This window comes from Xenopus laevis, chromosome 5S (genome assembly GCF_017654675.1).
Source record: "Xenopus laevis strain J_2021 chromosome 5S, Xenopus_laevis_v10.1, whole genome shotgun sequence".
In the NCBI taxonomy this organism is placed as follows: domain Eukaryota; kingdom Metazoa; phylum Chordata; class Amphibia; order Anura; family Pipidae; genus Xenopus; species Xenopus laevis.
The window spans coordinates 19,254,578-19,275,155 of NC_054380.1; the positions used below are offsets into that span (position 1 = coordinate 19,254,578).

The following is a 20,578-nucleotide window of genomic DNA, read 5'->3' on the forward strand; positions in this document are numbered from 1 at the left end:
CAATGACTCCGTGATAGTGAATTTTTATTGCTTGGCTGTTGTGTTTAGTACGGAATGAGGGACTAAGCTCCAAATACAGACACAAAGGGGCAAATTTACTGAGGTCAGAATTTTTGCTTCGGAATGGTTTGCCTTACTTCCAAGGCAGGAACAAGGGGTAGGCAGAAGAGGCATCTGCCTAGTGCGCAAGATGTGGGGGCGCTGGGCAGGTGCCTTTTCAAGATTCTTCTGCCTACTCCTAGTCCGGATTCACTCCCTCCCCTCTGTCGCTCGCCCCTACCTCCTTCCCTCTGTCGCTCGCCCTTACCTCCTTCCCTCCCCTCTGTCACTAACCCCTACCTCCTTCCCTCCCCTCTGTCGCTCGCCCCTACCTCCTTCCCTCCCCTCTGTCCATCAACCCTACCTCCTTCCCTCCCCTCTGTCCATCAACCCTACCTCCTTCCCTCTGTCGCTCGCCCCTACCTCCTTCCCTCTGTCGCTCGCCCCTACCTCCTTCCCTCTGTCGCTCGCCCCTACCTCCTTCCCTCTGTCGCTCGCCCCTACCTCCTTCCCTCTGTCGCTCGCCCCTACCTCCTTCCCTCTGTCGCTCGCCCCTACCTCCTTCCCTCTGTCGCTCGCCCCTACCTCCTTCCCTCTGTCGCTCGCCCCTACCTCCTTCCCTCTGTCGCTCGCCCCTACCTCCTTCCCTCTGTCGCTCGCCCCTACCTCCTTCCCTCTGTCGCTCGCCCCTACCTCCTTCCCTCTGTCGCTTGCCCCTACCCCCTTTCCAACCCCTCTGTCGGTCGCCCTATCCCCTTCCCAACCCCTCTGTCGGTCGCCCCTGGCTAGCGAAAGTTTGTAACTTCATTAGTATATTAAACATTTACGTTCTTTTAAATAAGGCTACATACAGGTCATATGCGTGTCTTTATTATTGATGTTGGTGCAAATACTTGAAGTGGCCACTTATTATTACACATGTCCAAGGAAGCAAAATAAAGACAAAAGAGATCCTCTTTAGACATGATCCCACCCTAAAACAAATGTTGCGTGACCTTTTAAATGGTTAAAAAACAGTTACAACTTTAAACATAATCCTGCATTAAAATATTAAAAAACACCAGTGTTTTGTCTTTTTTTTATGACTTTTTTTTTTTTTTAATACGGGGTATGATGTCACAGACATAGTAATGTTGATGATTTAGCTTTATCTTAACAATCGCCAGGCAGAACCAGGAGAAGTAGACTTTGTTGAAAATGTTAATGTATTTGAAAGTTAGCAAAAATTTGTCCGGCAGACTTCTGCGAAATTTCTCTTTTGCTGAGGTTTTTCGCTAGCAAATTGTCTTCTCCGCCCTTTAGCAAACGTTGCCCCATAGTGCCTTGGGAATGAAGCTGGGTTATCTGCTCGATGCACTTTCCCATCTCCCCATGATGGACACATCATGAGCCGCTGAATTTGCCTGGAGTGTAACGTCACATGTAACACCAGTGAATTCCCATGCACTATTTTGTCTGATTCATTGCCAAGTCTAACTTGGCAAGTGACATTCTCCAAGTTCTAAATGGAGCCATTGTCCGTAGTGTAACAAGCTTATCCAAGGTAAATTCCACAACGATTGCTGCATAATCCTAAAAGTCTTTTGTTGCTGGGGGTGTGAAGGCCTGACATGTGCCTCAAAGCATTCTTACCCCAATGCGCTTAGAGAAAAAGGTTACAAATAAAATATTTGCAGTTCAAGTTCGCTGTATATGCTAGAAGTTACACATTGAGGAAGTCTTTCTTAGAATACTCGTGCCTAACCTTTCACTGAAATCAGATTCATTATCTGTACTCACTTGCTTCCATTCCAACTAGGGGTGCACCGAATCCACTATTTGGGATTCGGCTGAATCCTTCGTGGAAGATTCGGACGAATACTAAACCGAATCCTAATTTGCATATGCAAGTTAGGGGTGGGAAAGTAAAAAGCACAAAAAAATGTATTTACTTCCTTATTTTGTGATGAAAATTCATGTGATTTCCTTCTCCACCTACCGACGCATCAACTAGCCAATGCATTCCTCGATTGCAGGAAAAATCAAACCTCCCAAATCAATATCTGGCCGATTTTTGGCCTGATATCAATCGTGGAGACCCGTCCGGAAGCCCCCATACACAATCTGTCTAAAGGACCGATATCGGCAATCTGCCCATGTTTTGCCACCATTCGGCTCATGGGACTTATTCTCTGCCGAATTCTGGCAAGGATCCTTTAGAGTGTAAGCACACTTTCCATTGACTGCTGTAGGGGGAGCATATGGCCCTAGGTTGTTCACCAGGACACAGAACTGGTTCTTTTTTGGGTACTAATCATGGGTTATTGGAGATCCTTGAAATCATGTGTTACTGACTACTTATAACGCAACCATTGTGGTTATTCTGTTTTGCCACCATTAAAGGGGGGTTTCACCTTAATGTTCGCTTAAAAGTTAACTTTTAGTATGATGTAGAGAGTGGTATTCTGCGACGATCTGCAATTGGTTGTAATTTTTTATTATTTATGGCTTTTTAGTTATTTAGCTTTTTATTCAGCAGCTCTCCAATTTCCAAATGCTAGGATCCAAATAATCCTAGCAACCATGCACTGATTTGAATAAGAGACTGGAATAGGAGAGGCCTGAGACTGAGTAGAAAGATGAGTAATATAAAGTAGCATTAACAATAAATGTGTAGCCTTATAGAGCATTTCTTTTTAGATGGGGTCAGTGACTCCCCATTTGAAAGCTGGGAAGAGTCAGAAGAAGAAGGCAAATAAATAAAGACCAATTGAAAAGTTAATTGGAACTGGCCATTCTATAACATACTAAAAGTTAACTTAAAGTGAACCACCCCTTTAAGTCGTCCAGAAGAATTATATACTGATGGTTGGCCCTAATCATCTTTAATAAGAACATCATGGTTGTATTTCTGTCCTTATACAGTTTTAGGTGTCTACCAAATAAGCAAGCAAATCAAAGCACATGATGGCAGTGTGTTCACGCTTTGTCAAATGAGGAATGGGATGCTGCTGACTGGAGGCGGGAAGGACCGGAAAGTCATTATGTGGGATCATGACCTTAATCCGGAAAGAGAAATAGAGGTATGGCACAAGAACAGAATTTTATTTTCAAAGTCGGCAGGGTGTGTGCTGTTAATAGCACTTTGTTGACCTTCGCTCATGTGTAAGGATTCTGGATGCCAGATCTATGTTTTCTTAGTGTGCACCTGTATCAAGTAACTTTCCCCTACCAATGTAGGATGTCATGGGGCATCACAGCAGGAGTGCCTGTGGGACATCTGTAATGTCTTGGTTAGAGTCTTTTCAATAGGCTCTACCTATCGGCCATTGTGGTCTTGATTATCTCAGACACTGACCTTAAGGTGGCCATACAGGGGCCGATAAAAGCTGCCGACAGACCGAGTCGGCAGCTTATTGGCCCGTGTATGGGGCCCCCTGACGGGCTTCCCCGATCGAGATCTGGCCGAAAGTCGGCCAGATCTCGATCGGATGGGACAAAAAGTCCCTTCGGATCGCGGCCGCATCTGTTTGTTGATGTGGTCCCGCGATCCGACCGCCCGTTCCCATTCGTTAGGATCCGATCGTTGGGCCCTAGGGCCCACGATCGGATCAGCCCGATATTGCCCACCTCATGGTGGGCATATTGGAGAGAGATCCGCTTGTTTGGAGACATCGCCAAACGAGCGGATCTCTCCGTGTATGGCCACCTTAACTCTGTGCAAAGCAAACTGTCATTTTAGAAATGAATAAAGATTATTTAAATGGCAAATTATTGCTTCCAGAAAATCCTGGCAGGGTCAGTGTTCACACCAAAAGGCTTATCTGTTATGTGCAGATGGAGACACCAGATTAACACTATTCCTTAATCCATAAATCATACATTAGATTTAAGAAGGGTTGGATGGCTTTTTAGCAAGTGAGGGAATACATGATTATGGAAGATAGCTCATAGTACAAGTTGATCCAGGGACTGGTCCCATTGCATCTTGGAGTCAGGAAGGAATTTTTCCCCCTCTGAGGCAAATTGGAGAGATTTCAAATTTAGTTCTTTGCCTTCCTCTGAATCAACTGGCAGTTAGGCAGGTTTTATATAGACTTAAAAAGTTGAACTTGATGGACGTGTGTCTTTTGTTCAACCTAACTTACTATTTGGCTATGAAAAACCGCTCAGAGAAGAGTTTGATGGATTTGTGTGATGGTAGCAGGACGTGCCTGAAAAGCCTTAATACAATGTCACTAGCAAAGACTAGTTATGGGCGAATAAATTCACCTGTTGCAAATTTTCGGCGAATTTCCACGTTTTGCTGCTGGTGAATAAATTCGCAATGATTATTAGCCAGTGTCAAAAAAATTTGTAAGCACATCAGAAAAGTCGCTCGCGTCAAAATCGCAACGTGTCAACACTATTCGGACGCCCGTTAACTTTAACGCTGGTGTCAAGATTGTCGAGAGCGACTTTTCAAGCGTCAATTTTCAGGTTTCAATTTTTTTGGGAAACGGGAGAAATTCGCCCATCACTAGCCAAGACCAATGCCAGTTTGCTGGAAACACGGCAGAGCAGTCTACTTTTTCTAGCAGTCCTTCATGGCCTACAATAATTTTTAGTTTTTGGGGTTTTTTTCACATTTCTGTGTATTTATTGCAGTCAAATTCATGTTATTACAGTAATACATCCCATAGTACATCATTACAGCTGCTTTCATGGAAACAATCCATCATCCAAAGCAACAATCTACAACAATACTAGAATATCAATCAATATTTAACATGGAATCTACAATCATCCCCAGCATCTTGGTACCATTACAGCTCACTGTATCTCTTTCTAGTGGTGCAGGGTTAAGCACTAGATATTTCAGTGTATTATTGATATCTCACATGAATTAATCAAAGGAAGCAGATCTGCCAAGTGGTCGCCATTTGCAACACTCATCCAAAATACCCAACCTAGTCGAAGGAGTTCATTGCATTAAATATATAGATTGCATTATACACTAAATACTGTACATCTTCTGCTTTAGATCTTTTTGCTCCTTTATGTGCATCTGATACTTCCTAGACATAAATCAATAAAATCTCATATCTAAAGAGGTAATAAGTCCTCTGTATAAGTGTGCATTTCACGGACTTTTCTTCTGCCTAGTGATTTTTGCTGCATTTGTGAGCTGTTCTAAACCTTGGCCTCCATTGGCCATATTGTCATAGAGAATGGTTGGTTTGCGCCAAGTTATTACCCTTCAGGTCAAATATATTTACTCCTCTAACAGGTTCCTGACCAATATGGTACAATCCGAGCCGTGGCTGAAGGTAAAGGCGACCAGTTTTTAGTGGGAACATCACGCAACTTCATTCTGCGAGGGACGTTTAACGATGGTTTCCAAGTAGAAGTTCAGGTACTCTTAACGAATTGTATTATGCTTCCATACATTATGACCTAGACTTTGTAAAAAAAAAAAAAAACACTCTCCTCCTCATTTTGTAGGGTCACACCGATGAACTCTGGGGACTGGCAACTCATCCATTTAAAGACCTGCTCTTAACATGCGCTCAAGATAAGCAAGTTTGCTTGTGGAACTCGGTGGACCACTCGCTGGAATGGACCAGGGTCTTAGACGTATGTGCCGTTATTTCCACTTTGCTTTTCATTTTTCATAAGCCCTCGTCTCGTCCAACGAATTTGAGACATCATCAAGAAATTCTAGCTACTGACTGATTAATATACCGTCAGCAGTATGTCCATAGAGCAATCAGTGCTGTCTCTCTCTCTAATCTAGGGAATTAGGTCATTAAAGGAACAGCAACACTAAAGTATCTGATTGTCATGTTAGAATTCATTTCAAAGGTGGAATTTTAACAGGAAGCTTTTTTAATCTTCATTAGACTTCATTCCTACTGAAAAAGGTCACTTCAGAATAGGCAGGGCAGATCTTCTTAAAGTGGACCCAGACACAAAAATCTGTATAATAAAAGTCCTTAATAAATTAAACATGAAATCCAATTTCTATTTTTTATTAAAGAATTCATAGCTGTTGTAAGCTCATTTAAAACTCTCAGCTGTCAATCAAATATTGTTTGCCCCTCCACTATGCCTTAAGCTGGCAATAGACGCAAAGATCCGATCGTACGAATCGTGGATTCGTACGATTTTCGGACCATGTGTGGAGAGTCCCGACATTTTTCGTCCGTCGGAGATCGGTCGTTTGGTCGATCGGACAGGTTAGAAAATTTCTGTCGCCTGCTGATATCTCTGCGTTTATTGCCGATCGTACGATTTTCAGAGGGAGACTGTCACTAGTGTTGTCAGACATAAGTATCGTACGATTGCTGTCAGGGGCAGAACATTGCGTGATCTGTTCTTATTTGATCGGAATGGTAAAGACTTTGATCTGAATGGTTAGTGGAGGGTCGGGAGATGGGAAAGTCCGATCGTACGTTGATTCGTACGATCGGATCTTTGCGTCTATGGCCAGCTTAAGGCATAGAGGCGGGCAGACAATAACTTTCACTTTCCATTCAGCACTTCCTAGATGTCACTGCTCTCCCCACATTCCCCCGTTCTCTTAACCATTTAATTGTGTAGCCAGGGCATGGGGATGGACATCAGGTCCCCCATTCTGGTGCACAAACAAGATTCTGAGATGATACAAGGCTTGTCTTAATAACAGTGTCCACAAAATGGCGCCTGTCTGCTGTCTTTAATTTTGAATTCCCAGACTGAAGGAAACAAGATTCAAAAAAATGTACTTAGTGTAAAGTAAAGTTCATTTTCCTTGACTAATGTGATAAAATAGGATTTTGAATATTTTTTTTGGGTGACGGGTCGCCTTTAAATTGAACCCATTGCTTTGCGATTAAGTTCGCTCCGGCCAAGTAAGAGGGTTTGCCATGCTTGCTTCTGACCCTAATCTCCGTTATATATTTCCATTTCCAAATTACCGATGTGGGAGGTCAAGGATCAAGTGATCAAATTCCCTTGCACTTGCTGAATTTCTCTCTCTCCTGATAAGCCTCCCTCATAGCAACCCTCCGTTTCCTCTCTCTCTCTCCTTTTCATCGTGTAGTTGTGGATTTATTTATTTATTTGGTTATTTGTCATCACAGCATATTTATTGATGAACGGTGGAAAGATTTTACTGAAACCTCTCTATTTTCTCTTACATTAAACTTTTAAGTGCTTCGGTGGTTTTTTGGTAATGCGATACAGCTGGCTCCAGCCAATGAAATATTTCACAAGGAAGACATGTTTTTGCTTGTGCCAGAAAAGCATGTCATTGGTGTAGCTGCCTGTCTTTCCCTTGCAAACATGACTGCATTTCATTGAAACGTCTCCATTATGTTTTTGCCCGGGGTTACTTACTTTACATATATCTGGAGACTCGGTATTACAGAATGACACATTTTCATGTTGACAGTCAAAACGTTTTGAGTTTTCTTCTAATTTATGGCTGTTTGCTAAAGACATTCATTTCTGAACATTGTTTGTGGAAACCAATTCCAGACATTGTCTCTCCTTCATGCAGGAACCGGGACACTGTGCTGATTTCCACCCCACTGGAACCGTCGTAGCCATTGGGACACACTCCGGAAGGTAATTTATTGAGGTGCAAGTCTGTTGACTTTGTAGTCATTGATTTACCGGACATCTGGTTTACTTTAAGCTTCCACAATGTTGTTAGTCATTTCGAAAAAGCCAGACTTGTGAAAGTAGGAAAAAATGTCTTTATTTTTTAAGATGGGCAAAGCAACATAAGCAAGAGGAAGTGCTGCGGTTTGCTTCCTGATGGCTGGAATGGGAATGATGATAAGTCAGTAATAGTTCTTGATTATGATCTTCTGACATGAAGATCAGAGTATCATCATTGGCCAAGGGGTTCTTGCAACTTTCCCATTGTAGTCACTAGCCATCAACTCGAATTGTTTATCACTTTTGCTTTTCCCTAAGAAAGTGGTGGTGATCAGAGCATCCCATATGCCATAGCCGCCTATAGGAACGGGAGCCTAAATGATTAAAGAAGCACAAGAGTTCTTGCGAGGAAGAATGATCTCTAAAATGGCAGATACCCTAAATCATTTATGGGCCTCCTTTACTTTCTAGATGGTTTGTGCTGGATGCAGAGACGAGAGATCTGGTATCGATACATACAGACGGGAATGAGCAGCTCTCAGTAATGCGATACTCCGTTGGTAAGTAGATTCTTCCCACCACATTACCAGCTGTAGATAATACAGGTATGGGATCTGTTATCCGGAAACCCATTATCCAGAAAGCTCCGAATTACGGAAAGGACGTCTACCATAGACTCCATTTTATCTAAATAATAGAAATTTTTAACAATGGGCTTAGACTTAAATAACCCTTTAATGATTCAGACTTTTTCATTAAACATTTAGGGATCGGTTATCTGGAATCCCGTTAATCGGAACATTCCGAATTACAGAGGGACTGTCTCCCATAGTTTCCATTTTATCCAAATAATCCAATTTTTTTACAAATGATTTCCTTTTTCTCTGTAATAATAAAACAGTCACTTGTACTTGAGCCCAACTAAGATATAATTAATCCTTATTGGAAGCAAAACCAGCCTATTGGGTTTAGTTAATGTTTACATGATTTTCTAGTAGACGATTTTCTATGTAGATCAAAATTACAGAAAGATATGTTATCCGGAAAACCCCAAGTCCCAAGCATACTAGATAACGGGTCCCATACCTGTACTACAGTTTGGGTTTGCTTTCCATGTTCTGCCATGAAAATCATAATGGTATATTTTTCCAGTGTACTACAGGTATATGGGACCTGTTATCCAGAATGTTCGGGACCTGGGGCTTTCCGGGTTGACAGATCTTTCTGTAATTTGGATCTGTAAACCTTAAATCTACTATAAAATCATGTAAACATTAAATAAACCCAATAGGCTGGTTTTGCTTCCAATAAGGATTAATTATATCTTAGTTGGGATCAAGTACAAGCTACTGTTTTATTATTACAGAGAAAAAGGAAATCATTTGTAAAAAATTTGGATTATTTGGATAAAATGGAAGCTATGGGAGACAGTCTCTCTGTAATTCGGAATTTTTCCGATTAACGGGATTCCAGATAACCGATCCCTTAACTGTATAATGAAAAAGTCCGAATCATTAAAGGGTTGTTTAAGTCTAAGCCCTATCCATGACCAGCAGATTCTCTTTTTGGAGCGGTGCCTCGTCTCGTATGAACCCTCCTGAGGTCAGTTTCTTGCACTTAGAATACGTTCTGGGTGACAATGCAATTCTGTAAACACATTGAGTCTGCTGGAGATCAAATCACATTATGTCTGACACTCCAGAAAGAAAGCTAGACTCTGTTTAACCAGTTTAATGTCTCATTGAATAATTTCCATAGGATATTAAACTAAATGAAGAATGAATTTTTCTCGTTCCTTACAAGTTGTGTTTTTCATCATCCAACCACAAGATCATCAGCAAATTCCTACATGGCACCAACACCTCCAGTAGTAACGTGTACTATTTTTTTTTTCTTGGTGCTTTGTGGTATCTATGCTTTGTTTTGTGGCTGATTTACTTCCCTTAATCTTGAGATTGTCGTTAGTGTGTAGGCCTGCACCTGTGTGCCCTGTAGTAAAACAAGAATGTGTTTATATTAAAGGAAAACTATACCCCCCCCCCGAACACTGTAGGTCTCGCATAAAACAGCTCCTATGTAAAACCCTGCTTCATGTAAATAAACTATTTTCATAATAATATACTTTTTTTTAGTAGTATGTGCAATTGGGTAAATCATAAATGGAAAACTGCCATTTTAAAAATAAGGGCCACCCCTTGGGATCGTAGGAATCACTTTGCACACAAACAAACCAAACAGGTTAGGTCACATGAGCCAATTAACAGACTGAGTTCTGTCTTTTGCTTCCAAACTTCTTCCTGTTACATTTAGCGTTATAGTGGCAAATTTACTAAAGGGCGAAGTGACTTATGCGGTTGAAAATTCACCAGCGTGACGTCATTTCGATACTTCGCCGATTTACTAACAGTCGCTGCCGTAACTTAGCTAGCGAAAGAGATACTTCGCTCCCTAACGCCTGGCGAATTTGCTATATGGTGAATGGATGTAACTACGCCAATTCACTAAGATGTGGATTTTACTGAACGTTACCTCTTGCGCCAGACTTGCCTTCGCCACCTCGGACCAGGCAAAGTGTAATAGAGTAGTTAGGGCTTCCTAAAAAAAATAGTCCCAAAAAACGCTAGCGTCTTTTTCTTTTTCAGGGTGATAGGCTGCAAAAAAGTGTAAAATTTTTGTTGTTGTAACTTGCTTCCCCCCTACATTTCCTAACATATGGCACATAAACTATACTCTGGGCTCATGTGTAGGGCATTATAACAACTTAATTTTATTTTATTAAGGTTTCCGGGGCTTGTGTAGTGTAATGTATTTGCTGCAACATATACATCCATTGTACTTTAACTTCCCGCCGTATGCAAATTCGACAACGCTAGTGCAACTTTGGTTCGCTTGGCGCAGTAATGGTAGCACAATTTCGCCAGCGTTCGACGCCCTGGAAGCAACTTTGGATTTTAGGGAATTAGCATTGTCCTGGCGAATCCACGCCTGGCGAAGTGTTGCAATGTGCGCGAAGCTGTCGCTGGCGAATTTTGGAAGGTTAATGAATTTGCCCGGTAGTATTTCTGGTCAGGTGATCTCTGAGGCAGACCATCACGAAATGGTGGTTCAAGGCAAGAGATGGAAAAGGGAAATATTTATATATTCAAGTTTGATAATAATCTTTAATATGTCACTTCATTTGGTATAAACCATCTGTTGCTTAAGTATTCATTTTGGCGGTAAAGTTTTCCTTTAAAGATGGCCGGTAGAAACTAGCCTAATATGAAAGTAATATTTTTAACAAAAAAAAAAACAGTGTGCTTCAACCCCAAAATCGGGGTCTTCATCAATGGAGAAAGTTGTATTTTTTACTTCTGCCAGCTATGAAGGCTACAACTTTGGAGCGGAAATATGCTGGACATTTGTTATGGGCCATTTGTGATTAAAGAAATGGAATTTTAAAAAGTGTGTACCCCCTACGTCCTTTATTTGCTTCATTTGTCTTAGGACAGAGACACAAGCTCAGATTCGGGGAGATTTAGTCGACCGGCGGTAAAATTCTGGGGCCATTAATCTCCCTGAACTGCCTGCCACGGCTAGAATGTGAATCGCCAGCTGAATGGCAATCGGTGCACTTTTTCCCCCAAAGCCGCCAAAGTTGCCTCACGAGGAAACTTCAGGCGACTTCAGAAAACAAAGCGGTCCGAGTGCCATCCCGCCAGTGATTTACATTCCAGCCGACAGGAGGCAGTTTGGGGGGGTTTGTTGGCTGGAAGAAGAAGCGATTTATCGTCGGCCGACTAAATCTCCCTGAATCTGTGCTTGTGCCTCTGCCCTAATTGTTCAATTCGGTGTAGCTCCTCTCAGGCTGGGGGATACAAGACAGATCAAGGGACAAATTAAAGGGACATTTTAACTCTTTCACTCTTATTTTTATTCTGTTACCTTTTTTTTGTTTGAAATATTTGATTACACATATATATCCCCATCATCAGATTCATAGTACCAGTATGCCCTCATAGATCCTATTCTATATATGTATGGGATCCATTATCCAGAAAACCGTTATCCAGAATGCTCGGAATTACGTAAAGGCCGTCTCCTGTAGACTCCATTTTATCTAAATAATCCACATTTTAAAAAAGTATTTCCTTTTTCTGTGTAATAATAAAACAGTAGTTTGTACTTGATCCCAACTAAGATATAATTAATCCTTATTGGAGGCAAAACCAGCCTATTGGGTTTATTTACATGATTTTCTAGTAGACTCTAGATCTGTTATCCAGAAAACCCCAGGTCCCGAGCATTCTGGATACAGGTCCTTTACCTGTAGCTTTTACTTGATTCCAGCTAAGATACAATTAATCCTTATTGGAAGCAAACCCAGCCTATTGGGTTTATTTAATGTTCACATGATTTTCTAGTTGACTTGAGGTATGAAGATCCAAATTATCTGAAAACCCCCAGTCCCAAGCATTCTGGATAACCGGTCCCATACCTGTATCGGCAAGACATATTTGTTCACTTAGGCTGAACTCAGATGTGTAAATGACAGCTGTGAGCAAAAGAAAAAACATTCTGCAAATGCTTCAATCATGTTCCCTTTCAGCGTAGGTGAATGACGTGTTCCATGTGTTTCTTTCCTCTCTCATCAGATGGTGCGCTGCTTGCTGTCGGCTCACACGACAACTTCATTTACCTCTACAACGTCTCGGAGAACGGGAGAAAATATAGCAGATATGGAAAGTGCACTGTACGTAACAGGAACCAACTGTATATCCACATGTGGCTTGCATTAGAATTAAAGGAGAAATAAACCCTAAAAATGAATATGGAATATAGTGGGCTCTGAGCAGCTGTTGAGAAGCTGTACTTCTTTAGTTAAAGGTATACTGTCATGGAAAAACATGTTTTTTCCAAAACGCATCAGTTAATAGTGCTGCTCCAGCAGAATTCTGCGCTGCAATCCATTTCTCAAAAGAGCAAACATATTTTTTGATATTCAATTTTGAGATCTGACATGGGGCTAGATATATTGTCAGTTTCCCAGCTGCCCCAGTCGTGTGACTTGTGCATGCACTTTAGGATGGAATTACATTCTGGCAGGCTGTTATTTCTCCTACTAAATGTAACTGAATCAGTCTCAGTGGGACTTGGATTTTCCTTTTAAGCGCTGTTCTCAGATCTTCCGGGCAGCTGTTATCTTTTGTTAGGGAGCTGCTATCTGGTTACCTTCCCATTGTTCTGTTGTTAGGCTGCTGGGGGGGGGGGAGGGAGGGGGTGATATCACTCCAACTTGCAGTACAGCAGTAAAGAGTGATTGAAATTTATCAGAGCACAAGTCACATGACTGGAGGCAGCTGGGAAATTGACAATATGTCTAGCCCCATGTCAGATTTCAAAATTAAATATAACAAAATCTGTTTGCTCTTTTGAAAAATGGATTTCAGCGCAAAATTCTGCTGGGGCGGCACTATTAACTGATGCGTTTTGAAACAGTATCCCTTTAAGCTTTAGTTCTCCTTTAAGCCCCCCTTTCACTTATGGTTTAAGGAGAATTATATGAGAGAACTCCTTTCTTTCCTATTCCTTTTCCCAAAGCAGCTTGTAAACCGGTTAGTTGGTTTGTACTAGTGATGCACCGAATCCACTATTTTGAATTCGGCTGAACCACAGAATCCTTCGCGAATGATTCAGCCGAATACAGAATCCGAATCCTAATTTGCATATGTAAGGTAGGGGTGGGAAGGGAAACATATATTTTTTACTTCCTTGTTTTGTGACAAAAAGTCACACAATTTCTATCCCCGCCCCTAATTTGCATATGCAAATTCCAACACGGTTCGGCGGGGCAGACGGATTCGGCCGAATCTGAATCCTGGATTCGATGCATCCCTAGTTTGTACCAAACTGCTTTCTCATAATTGTCAGAAATTCTAATTGGCTCTGCACAAACATTAATGTCATTTCATTACTTGTCGTAATTAATAAAAGAAAAAAATGTTTACAATGTAGTTTTTGTTTGCCTTTTAAAATACACACTCTGATTTATTTCTAGGGTCATTCCAGTTATATTACACATCTTGACTGGTCCCCGGATAATCAGTACATCATGTCTAACTCAGGCGACTATGAAATATTATACTGTAAGTGGGACACGCTGTATGCCTATGTACATTGTTAACGTAATTCATTGTTGTTGTGGTTTAAGCATGTTTAATTCCAGAATATGTTTTTTAAAAATGGCTTATATTTGGCAGCTGAATCCCTTACGTCAAGTGCAAACATGCTTAGCAGTTAATGTGATTCTCTTGCTTGTACTGTACCTTTAAGGGAGGGGGGATTAAATCAGGACCTTACTTTAATCCTAAACTGTAGGGTCCCTCTTCTTCCTGGTTTTGCACAGGCCACACGCAGAGGAAGGAACTCTGACCAATGGAATGCGTTGTTCATTTATATGCACCTTTTACTAAAGCAGTGCTATGAGCATAATAATAATATATCTGGTAAATTAAATCGCTTTTTAATGAACTTCACAAAGTACTTCTTCCTGAAGTGCTGCCTTCCTCTGGCAGCAGAAACTACAGGCAAAATAATTAAAGGTCCCAAATAATAACCTTTAAAGGAAAACTATACCCCCGAACAATGTAGGTCTCTATGCATGAAACCGCTGATAAATGAACCATTTTCATAATAATATACTTTTTTAGTAGTATGCACCATTGGGTAATCATAAATAGAAAACTGCCATTTTAAAAAATAAAGGCCGCCCCCTGGGCTTCTACGATTCATGGTGCACACAAACAAACCATACATGTTAGGTCACATGAGCCAATTAACAGACAGAGTTGTGTCTTTTGCTTCCACACTTCTTCCTGTTACAGTTAGTGTTGTAGTATTTCTGGTCAGCTGATCTGAGGCAGCACACAGACCATAACGAAATGGTGGTTTAAGGCAAGAGATGTAAAATAGCAACATTAACTTAAATATATATTCCAATTTGGTAAGATTATTTAATATGATATAAACTATCTGTTAATATGATAATATTATATAAACTATCTATTTGATATAAACTATCTGTTGCTTAAGTATTTATTTTGGGGGTAAAGTTTTCTTTTAAAAGAACTACGAGGGCCTAATGTGGCCATAGAAACATCTGTTTAGTTGGTTCCTCAATATCATCCCCTTTTATTTATCTATTAAGTACAAGTAGTTGGTAATGATTATTTTAAGCTATTTTTCCCCAAAGCAACTACAGGTGTCCGTTATCCGGAAATCCGTTATCCAGAAAGCTCAGAATCACGGGAAGGAGGTCTCCCATAGACTCCTTTTTATTCAAAAAATCAAAAGTTTTTAAAATGATTTCCTTTTTCTCTGTAATAATACAGTTTGGATCAAGTACAAGTTTCTATGATCCTTGGTAAGGCCTCATCTGGAGTATGCAGTGCAGTTTTGGGCTCCAGTCCTTAGGAGGGATATAAATGAGCTGGAGAGAGTGCAGAGACTAAGTACAACTAAACTGGTTAGAGGGAGGGAAGACTTAAATTATGAGGGTAGACTGTCAAGGTTGGGAGTTTTTTCTCTGGAAAAAAGGCGCTTGCGAGGAGACATGATTACACTTTACAAGTACATTAGAGGACATTATAGACAAATAACAGGGGACCTTTTTACCCATAAAGTGGATCACCGTACCAGAGGCCACCCCTTTAGACTAGAAGAAAAGAACTTTCATTTGAAGCAACGTAGGGGGTTCTTCACAGTCAGGACAGTGAGGTTGTGGAATGCACTGCCGGGTGATGTTGTGGTGCTGATTCAGTTAATGCCTTTAAGAATGGCTTGGATGATTTTTTGGACAGACATAATATCAAAGACTATTGTGATACTAAACTCTATAGTAAGTATAGATATGGGTATATAGAATTTAATTCAAAGTAGGGAGGGGTGTGTGTATGGATGCTGGGTTTCATTTGGAGGAGTTACACTTGATGGACTTTGGTCTTTTTCCAACCCGATCTAATATAGAAAAACCCCAGGTGCTGACTATTCTGGATAACCAGTCCCATACCTGTACCCAGTTAGGTCCTAGTTCAAACCAACTCTAATTTCTCGCTTCAGAGGGCACCTTTAATGACTGTTAATCACAACCTTTCTCCGTTTGATTTAGGGGACATTCCAAGTGGCTGTAAACTGATCCGTAATCGCTCGGAGTGCAAAGATATCAACTGGACAACGTACACGTGTGTGCTAGGATTTCAAGTATTTGGTAAGTTCATTGTTCAGAGTCTTCGTAGTCTTTAGAATCATGGATTATAGAGAATGGCTGAACCACCTCATGAAATTGGTCACAGTCACATAAAGAGGCGAAGGGGAGACCAGCGCTCAACACAGACACCTTGAGTATTTCTAAATGACAAAGCAGGGGTTCAGTCTCTATGTGAGCTATTCGTTTGTGCAAGCGTTTGGGCAGCTTCACTCATCATTGTGATTTGAGTTTTTGGAGCAGCTAAAGCAATGGCATGGGCTGAGATTCCGAATGGATATTAACAGCATGGCTGGTTTACTATACTGTTTTATCCTAAACTATTCCAAACTTTTCTATCCAGGGAATGGTTCATATTATCTTTAACGTGCGTTCAGTAATGTGTAAAATTCCTCTAAAAAGGTTACTTTTCATTTTCCTTTCAGGAGTGTGGCCGGAGGGGTCGGATGGAACAGATATTAATGCGCTGGTGCGGTCCCATAATAGAAAAGTCATCGCTCTTGCTGATGACTTTTGCAAAGTCCATTTATTTCAGTATCCCTGCTCCAAACCAAAGGTAATGCAGAGTCCAAAGTCTGGGGAGGGCTGTGCAGCTAAAGACTACGTGGGCTTCTCTTTATGATATTCTTTAGGAGAAGGCCTATGTTGAGATTAGATATGTTTTTTCTTGATTTTCGACAACATGTAAATGGAAATTGTGTTCACTTTTCCTTTATTGCAGGCTCCAAGTCACAAGTACAGCGCTCACAGTAGCCACGTAACCAACGTCAGCTTTACACATAACGACGGCCACTTGATTTCCACCGGAGGAAAGGACATGAGTATCATGCAGTGGAGACTCATAGAAAAGGTTTCCCACTCTCAGAATGACAATATTGCGGAAAGCAGCAGTGCAGTAAATTCACCGGTTGTAAGCGAGAAAGTGCTGCAGCCTGACACTCCCACCACTTTGCCCCAAGCTGTAAACAAGGCAACCGAGGTGGAGCAAACCCCTGCGGAATCAATGGCGCCGCCGGAGGATGCCCTTGAGCTGGAGGCACAGCAGCCTCAGGATCTCGATGATGTGCAGAGTGGAAAAAGCAGTCCTCTGCCTGAAGAGGCCAATGGTCAAGAACCCTCAGATGAAGTGATTGAGGAACCAGCCAACTCACAGATCGTTGATGCCCAAGATGAGAACCAGGATGATGATGATGCACCATTGTCTTAACAGTGTTGACTATGATGGTACTTTTTTATGTGTAACCTGGTGATTGTGCTTTCTTAATGGGAAGAGGGTTTTACTAGCGCGAGCGTATATGGCTGACAATGAGTAGTACTACACCTGCGCGTGTCTGTATCGCCTGTTTCAGATATGAAACTGTGCCTTGGAATAAAACGGCCACGTGTCCAAACTAGCCAAAGGTGGAAGTAAGGTGAAGCCATAGATTAGAGAGTTCTGCAACTGATAAAGAAATGGTTTGTTGTACATATTTTGTTGGGTTGAGGTTGGGTCAAGTAAGGGGGAAAAAAAAAATCATAGAAACACGAAATACAGAATGTTGCATAATAAAATACATTTTGTGCGTAATGACCGTGTCTAGATGCATATACATACAGGCCAAAGGCTAAACCGAAAAGAAACGAGATTATTGTACATTTGGCACGACGTTGGTCAACTCATATGCAAATTTCTTACGGACCTACACTTGCCCTATCTGCTGCTAGCTGTTTAAGGACTGTTTTTATCTGATAACATCTTACAACATCGCTAACAGCATAGACATCGTGATCTAGCTTCATCCTGACCAAGACTTCTTAAAGGGGATTCCCATTCACCCACATCACATACAATCTGTACGAGCTTCATTTAAAAAAAAAAACTGGAGAGAACTTCCATTGTGAGACAAAGTGCAGCTTTAGCTTACAACCCATGGCGATACACTCATGAATAAATCTGTTGCTGGAATTTCTAAATTGTTTCTTATCTATAATGCCTTTGGTTAAGCAGGAAATATATTCTGATAATGATGAATTAAAACCTCCCCTGACGCATTTCACAAACCACAGGTTCGAGTCCTGCATCGGGTCGGGTACCTGTGGAATACCCGCGAAGTGGTCGGGTTTCGATTCCTTTGCCGTGTAGACAGTCCGCGGGTGAACCCGGCTGGGTACCAAACAAAGCTGCATGCTTGATCCCACCCACCCTTGTGGTTCTTCCAGTTTTTTAATTTTTTTGGAAGATTCAGCTCCGGTGTGACATCATTTCCAGGCAAATGTGATGTCACTTCTGGTTTCACGTGTCTCCCAGGTTGGAAGGTTAGTTGGCCTATTGCGGGTTGGGTAGCGGGAACATGCGGGTTTGGGGATAGGGTTTCAAAAAATGGACCCATGCAGGACTCTACCACAGATTATGAGTAAGCTTTTCCTTTTATTTGTGAATACCCCGTCTGCACAAACCATGTAACTTTCTGCATTGTTGAAACCTTTAAGCATAGTTTAGAATTTTTTTTTGTTTAGTTTTTTGAGGGTTGAAACGATAAGTCTTAAGTGTGCAAAGCGTTTACGTGATGGCGCCATTCCAAAGTGCATCAAAATCGTCATTCCCTTTTATCGACATTTCTCAGGAGAATTGCTATAGATCAGGTATTTAGTAAGAAGGTTACAATGGATTGCCCAAAGGTCCTACTATACTTAAAACATATCTGCAGAAAAAAAATAAAAAATTTCGGGCTGTGTGCATGTGTATATAGATCTATGGATATCTTCATATTTGTATGTATAAATGCACACGCAAGTCTCTCGAAATCTACACTGACGTTTTCTCTTGTTTACAAAGTTCCTAGAGGAATAAAATGTAGATTCCTGTTGAGAAGTGTGTTTAATCCAGCGTCGTCCAACCTCTAATAATCAGGCGGGATTTTGGAGGACTAAGGGTAGGACAGCCCTGGGTTTAAACCCATTTTAAGCACCAGAGAGTTTTCTGCGAAACGCGTTGGTAACTCTTCTGAGCCAAAAGGTTATGGTGCACTGCGTGCTTTCGGTTTTGTTTCGGAATTTATTAAGAATAAACTGAAATCGACTGCAATCAGACATGAAGACAAAAAATAAGGGTAAAAAAAACAAAAAAGATATATATTAGTACAATATAGACTCTAAATACACAAAAAAAAATCAAAGTAATAGTTGCTGTTAAAAGAAAGGAGAGTTTTGTACTGTTTATGGAAAGTACTAATATGCAAAAAGCCTTACGTCATTTATAACATCGGCAACTGTTTTTAACGTAATTAAATATGTGATTATGGGGGGGGAAGGAGGGGATGGAACTATGTAACTAGATGTTTTTGGATAGAATATTGTGAATGAAATCTGAATACGCGTGTTTTCATGTGAAGATGTTTGAGCCATTTCTATCTCATGCATTCCTGTCCGACGACAGTAAACTTTTTTTTTTTTCTTTTGGAAATTAAAAGCAAAATAAAATATCTTACGGTATGGGTTCTTTATTTTTGTATATATCTATTTGTGAAAATTCTACTGTTACCAACGTTTCCTTTTTGGATGAAGTGGAGGTCTACCTTTGGTAATAGGTTCAAGTCGCTATAGTTTTAAAGGGATACTGTCATTTTTTTCAAAATGCATCAGTTTATAGTGCTGAGCAATAGAGCAAACTGATTTTTTTCAATATTTAATTTTGAAATCTGACATGGGGCTAGACATATTGTCAGTTTCCCAGGTTCCCCAGTCATGTGACTTGTACTCTGATGAACTTCAGTCACTCTTTACTGCTGCACTGCACATTTGATTTGATATCACCCCCTCCCATTCCCCCCAGCAGCCCATCAGCAGAACAATGGGAAGGTAACCAGATAACAGCTCCCTGGTAGATCTAAGAACAACTATCAATAGTAAAAATCCATGTCCCACAGTGACACCTTCAGTTACATTGAGTAGGAGAAACAGCCTGCCAGAAAGCAGTGCCATAGTGCAGCACTGGCTCTTTCTGAAAGCACATGACCTGGGGAAATGACCTGATGCACCTACACACCAATAATACAACTAAAAAAAAAAAAATACACTTGTTGGGTTAGGAATTTTACATGGGAGAGCATAATTTAGAAATAAAATCAACACCATAAAAATCATGACTGACCAGAAATACTGCAGCTCTAACTGTTACAGGAACAAGTGTGAAAGCAAAAGACAGAACTCTGTCTGTTAATTGGCTCATGTGACCTAACATGTTTAGTTTGTATTCTTTGTTTGTGTGCACTGTGATTCTTACAATCCCATTTTTAAATGGCAATTTTCTATTAAGGATTACCCAATGGCACATACCGTATATACCCGAGTATAAGCCGAGTTTTTCAGCATCCAAAATGTGCTGAAAAAGTCTACATATAGTCAAATACAAGAGTCCTCTGCACTCAACCCATTATCAATATATTTAAGACAGCGACATTTTGTGCTACTGCTACTAAAAAATGCCTTACCCTTTAAACAAAACAGGGATTGTTTGTCCATATATTGCAATATATTTAAGCTGGCCAACTACGTCAAAGTCATCCCATATCTGGCCAGTCCTATGCTCAATTTCATCTGATTCATTAAGAATTCTATTGCTTCATTATACATTTTACAAAGGGACTTGGTTTTACCTGCAACTTAATTTGCTGCTTTCAAAGTAAACCTCCATACTTGGCTGCCCTTTTATTA

General features: G+C 40.8%; 1 protein-coding gene across 5 annotated transcripts in view; it reads left to right on the forward strand.

Annotated features, from left to right (window-relative positions):
* Positions 1-19,357, forward strand: part of eml4.S (echinoderm microtubule associated protein like 4 S homeolog) — a 124,062-nt gene extending 104,705 nt beyond the window's left edge. For 4 of the 5 annotated variants that reach the window (XM_018264597.2, XM_018264599.2, XM_018264601.2 and 1 more), the window contains 10 exons: positions 2,944-3,101; positions 5,288-5,413; positions 5,503-5,634; positions 7,541-7,608; positions 8,116-8,204; positions 12,279-12,376; positions 13,682-13,769; positions 15,791-15,889; positions 16,312-16,442; positions 16,608-19,357. In XM_018264597.2, coding sequence (XP_018120086.1) covers positions 2,944-3,101; positions 5,288-5,413; positions 5,503-5,634; positions 7,541-7,608; positions 8,116-8,204; positions 12,279-12,376; positions 13,682-13,769; positions 15,791-15,889; positions 16,312-16,442; positions 16,608-17,093 — 1,475 coding nt within the window. In that variant the 3' untranslated portion in view covers positions 17,094-19,357. The remainder of the gene's footprint in view (positions 1-2,943; positions 3,102-5,287; positions 5,414-5,502; positions 5,635-7,540; positions 7,609-8,115; positions 8,205-12,278; positions 12,377-13,681; positions 13,770-15,790; positions 15,890-16,311; positions 16,443-16,607) is intronic. The other variant, NM_001096483.1, reaches the window with a different exon arrangement.
* Positions 19,358-20,578: the final 1,221 nt, after the last annotated feature.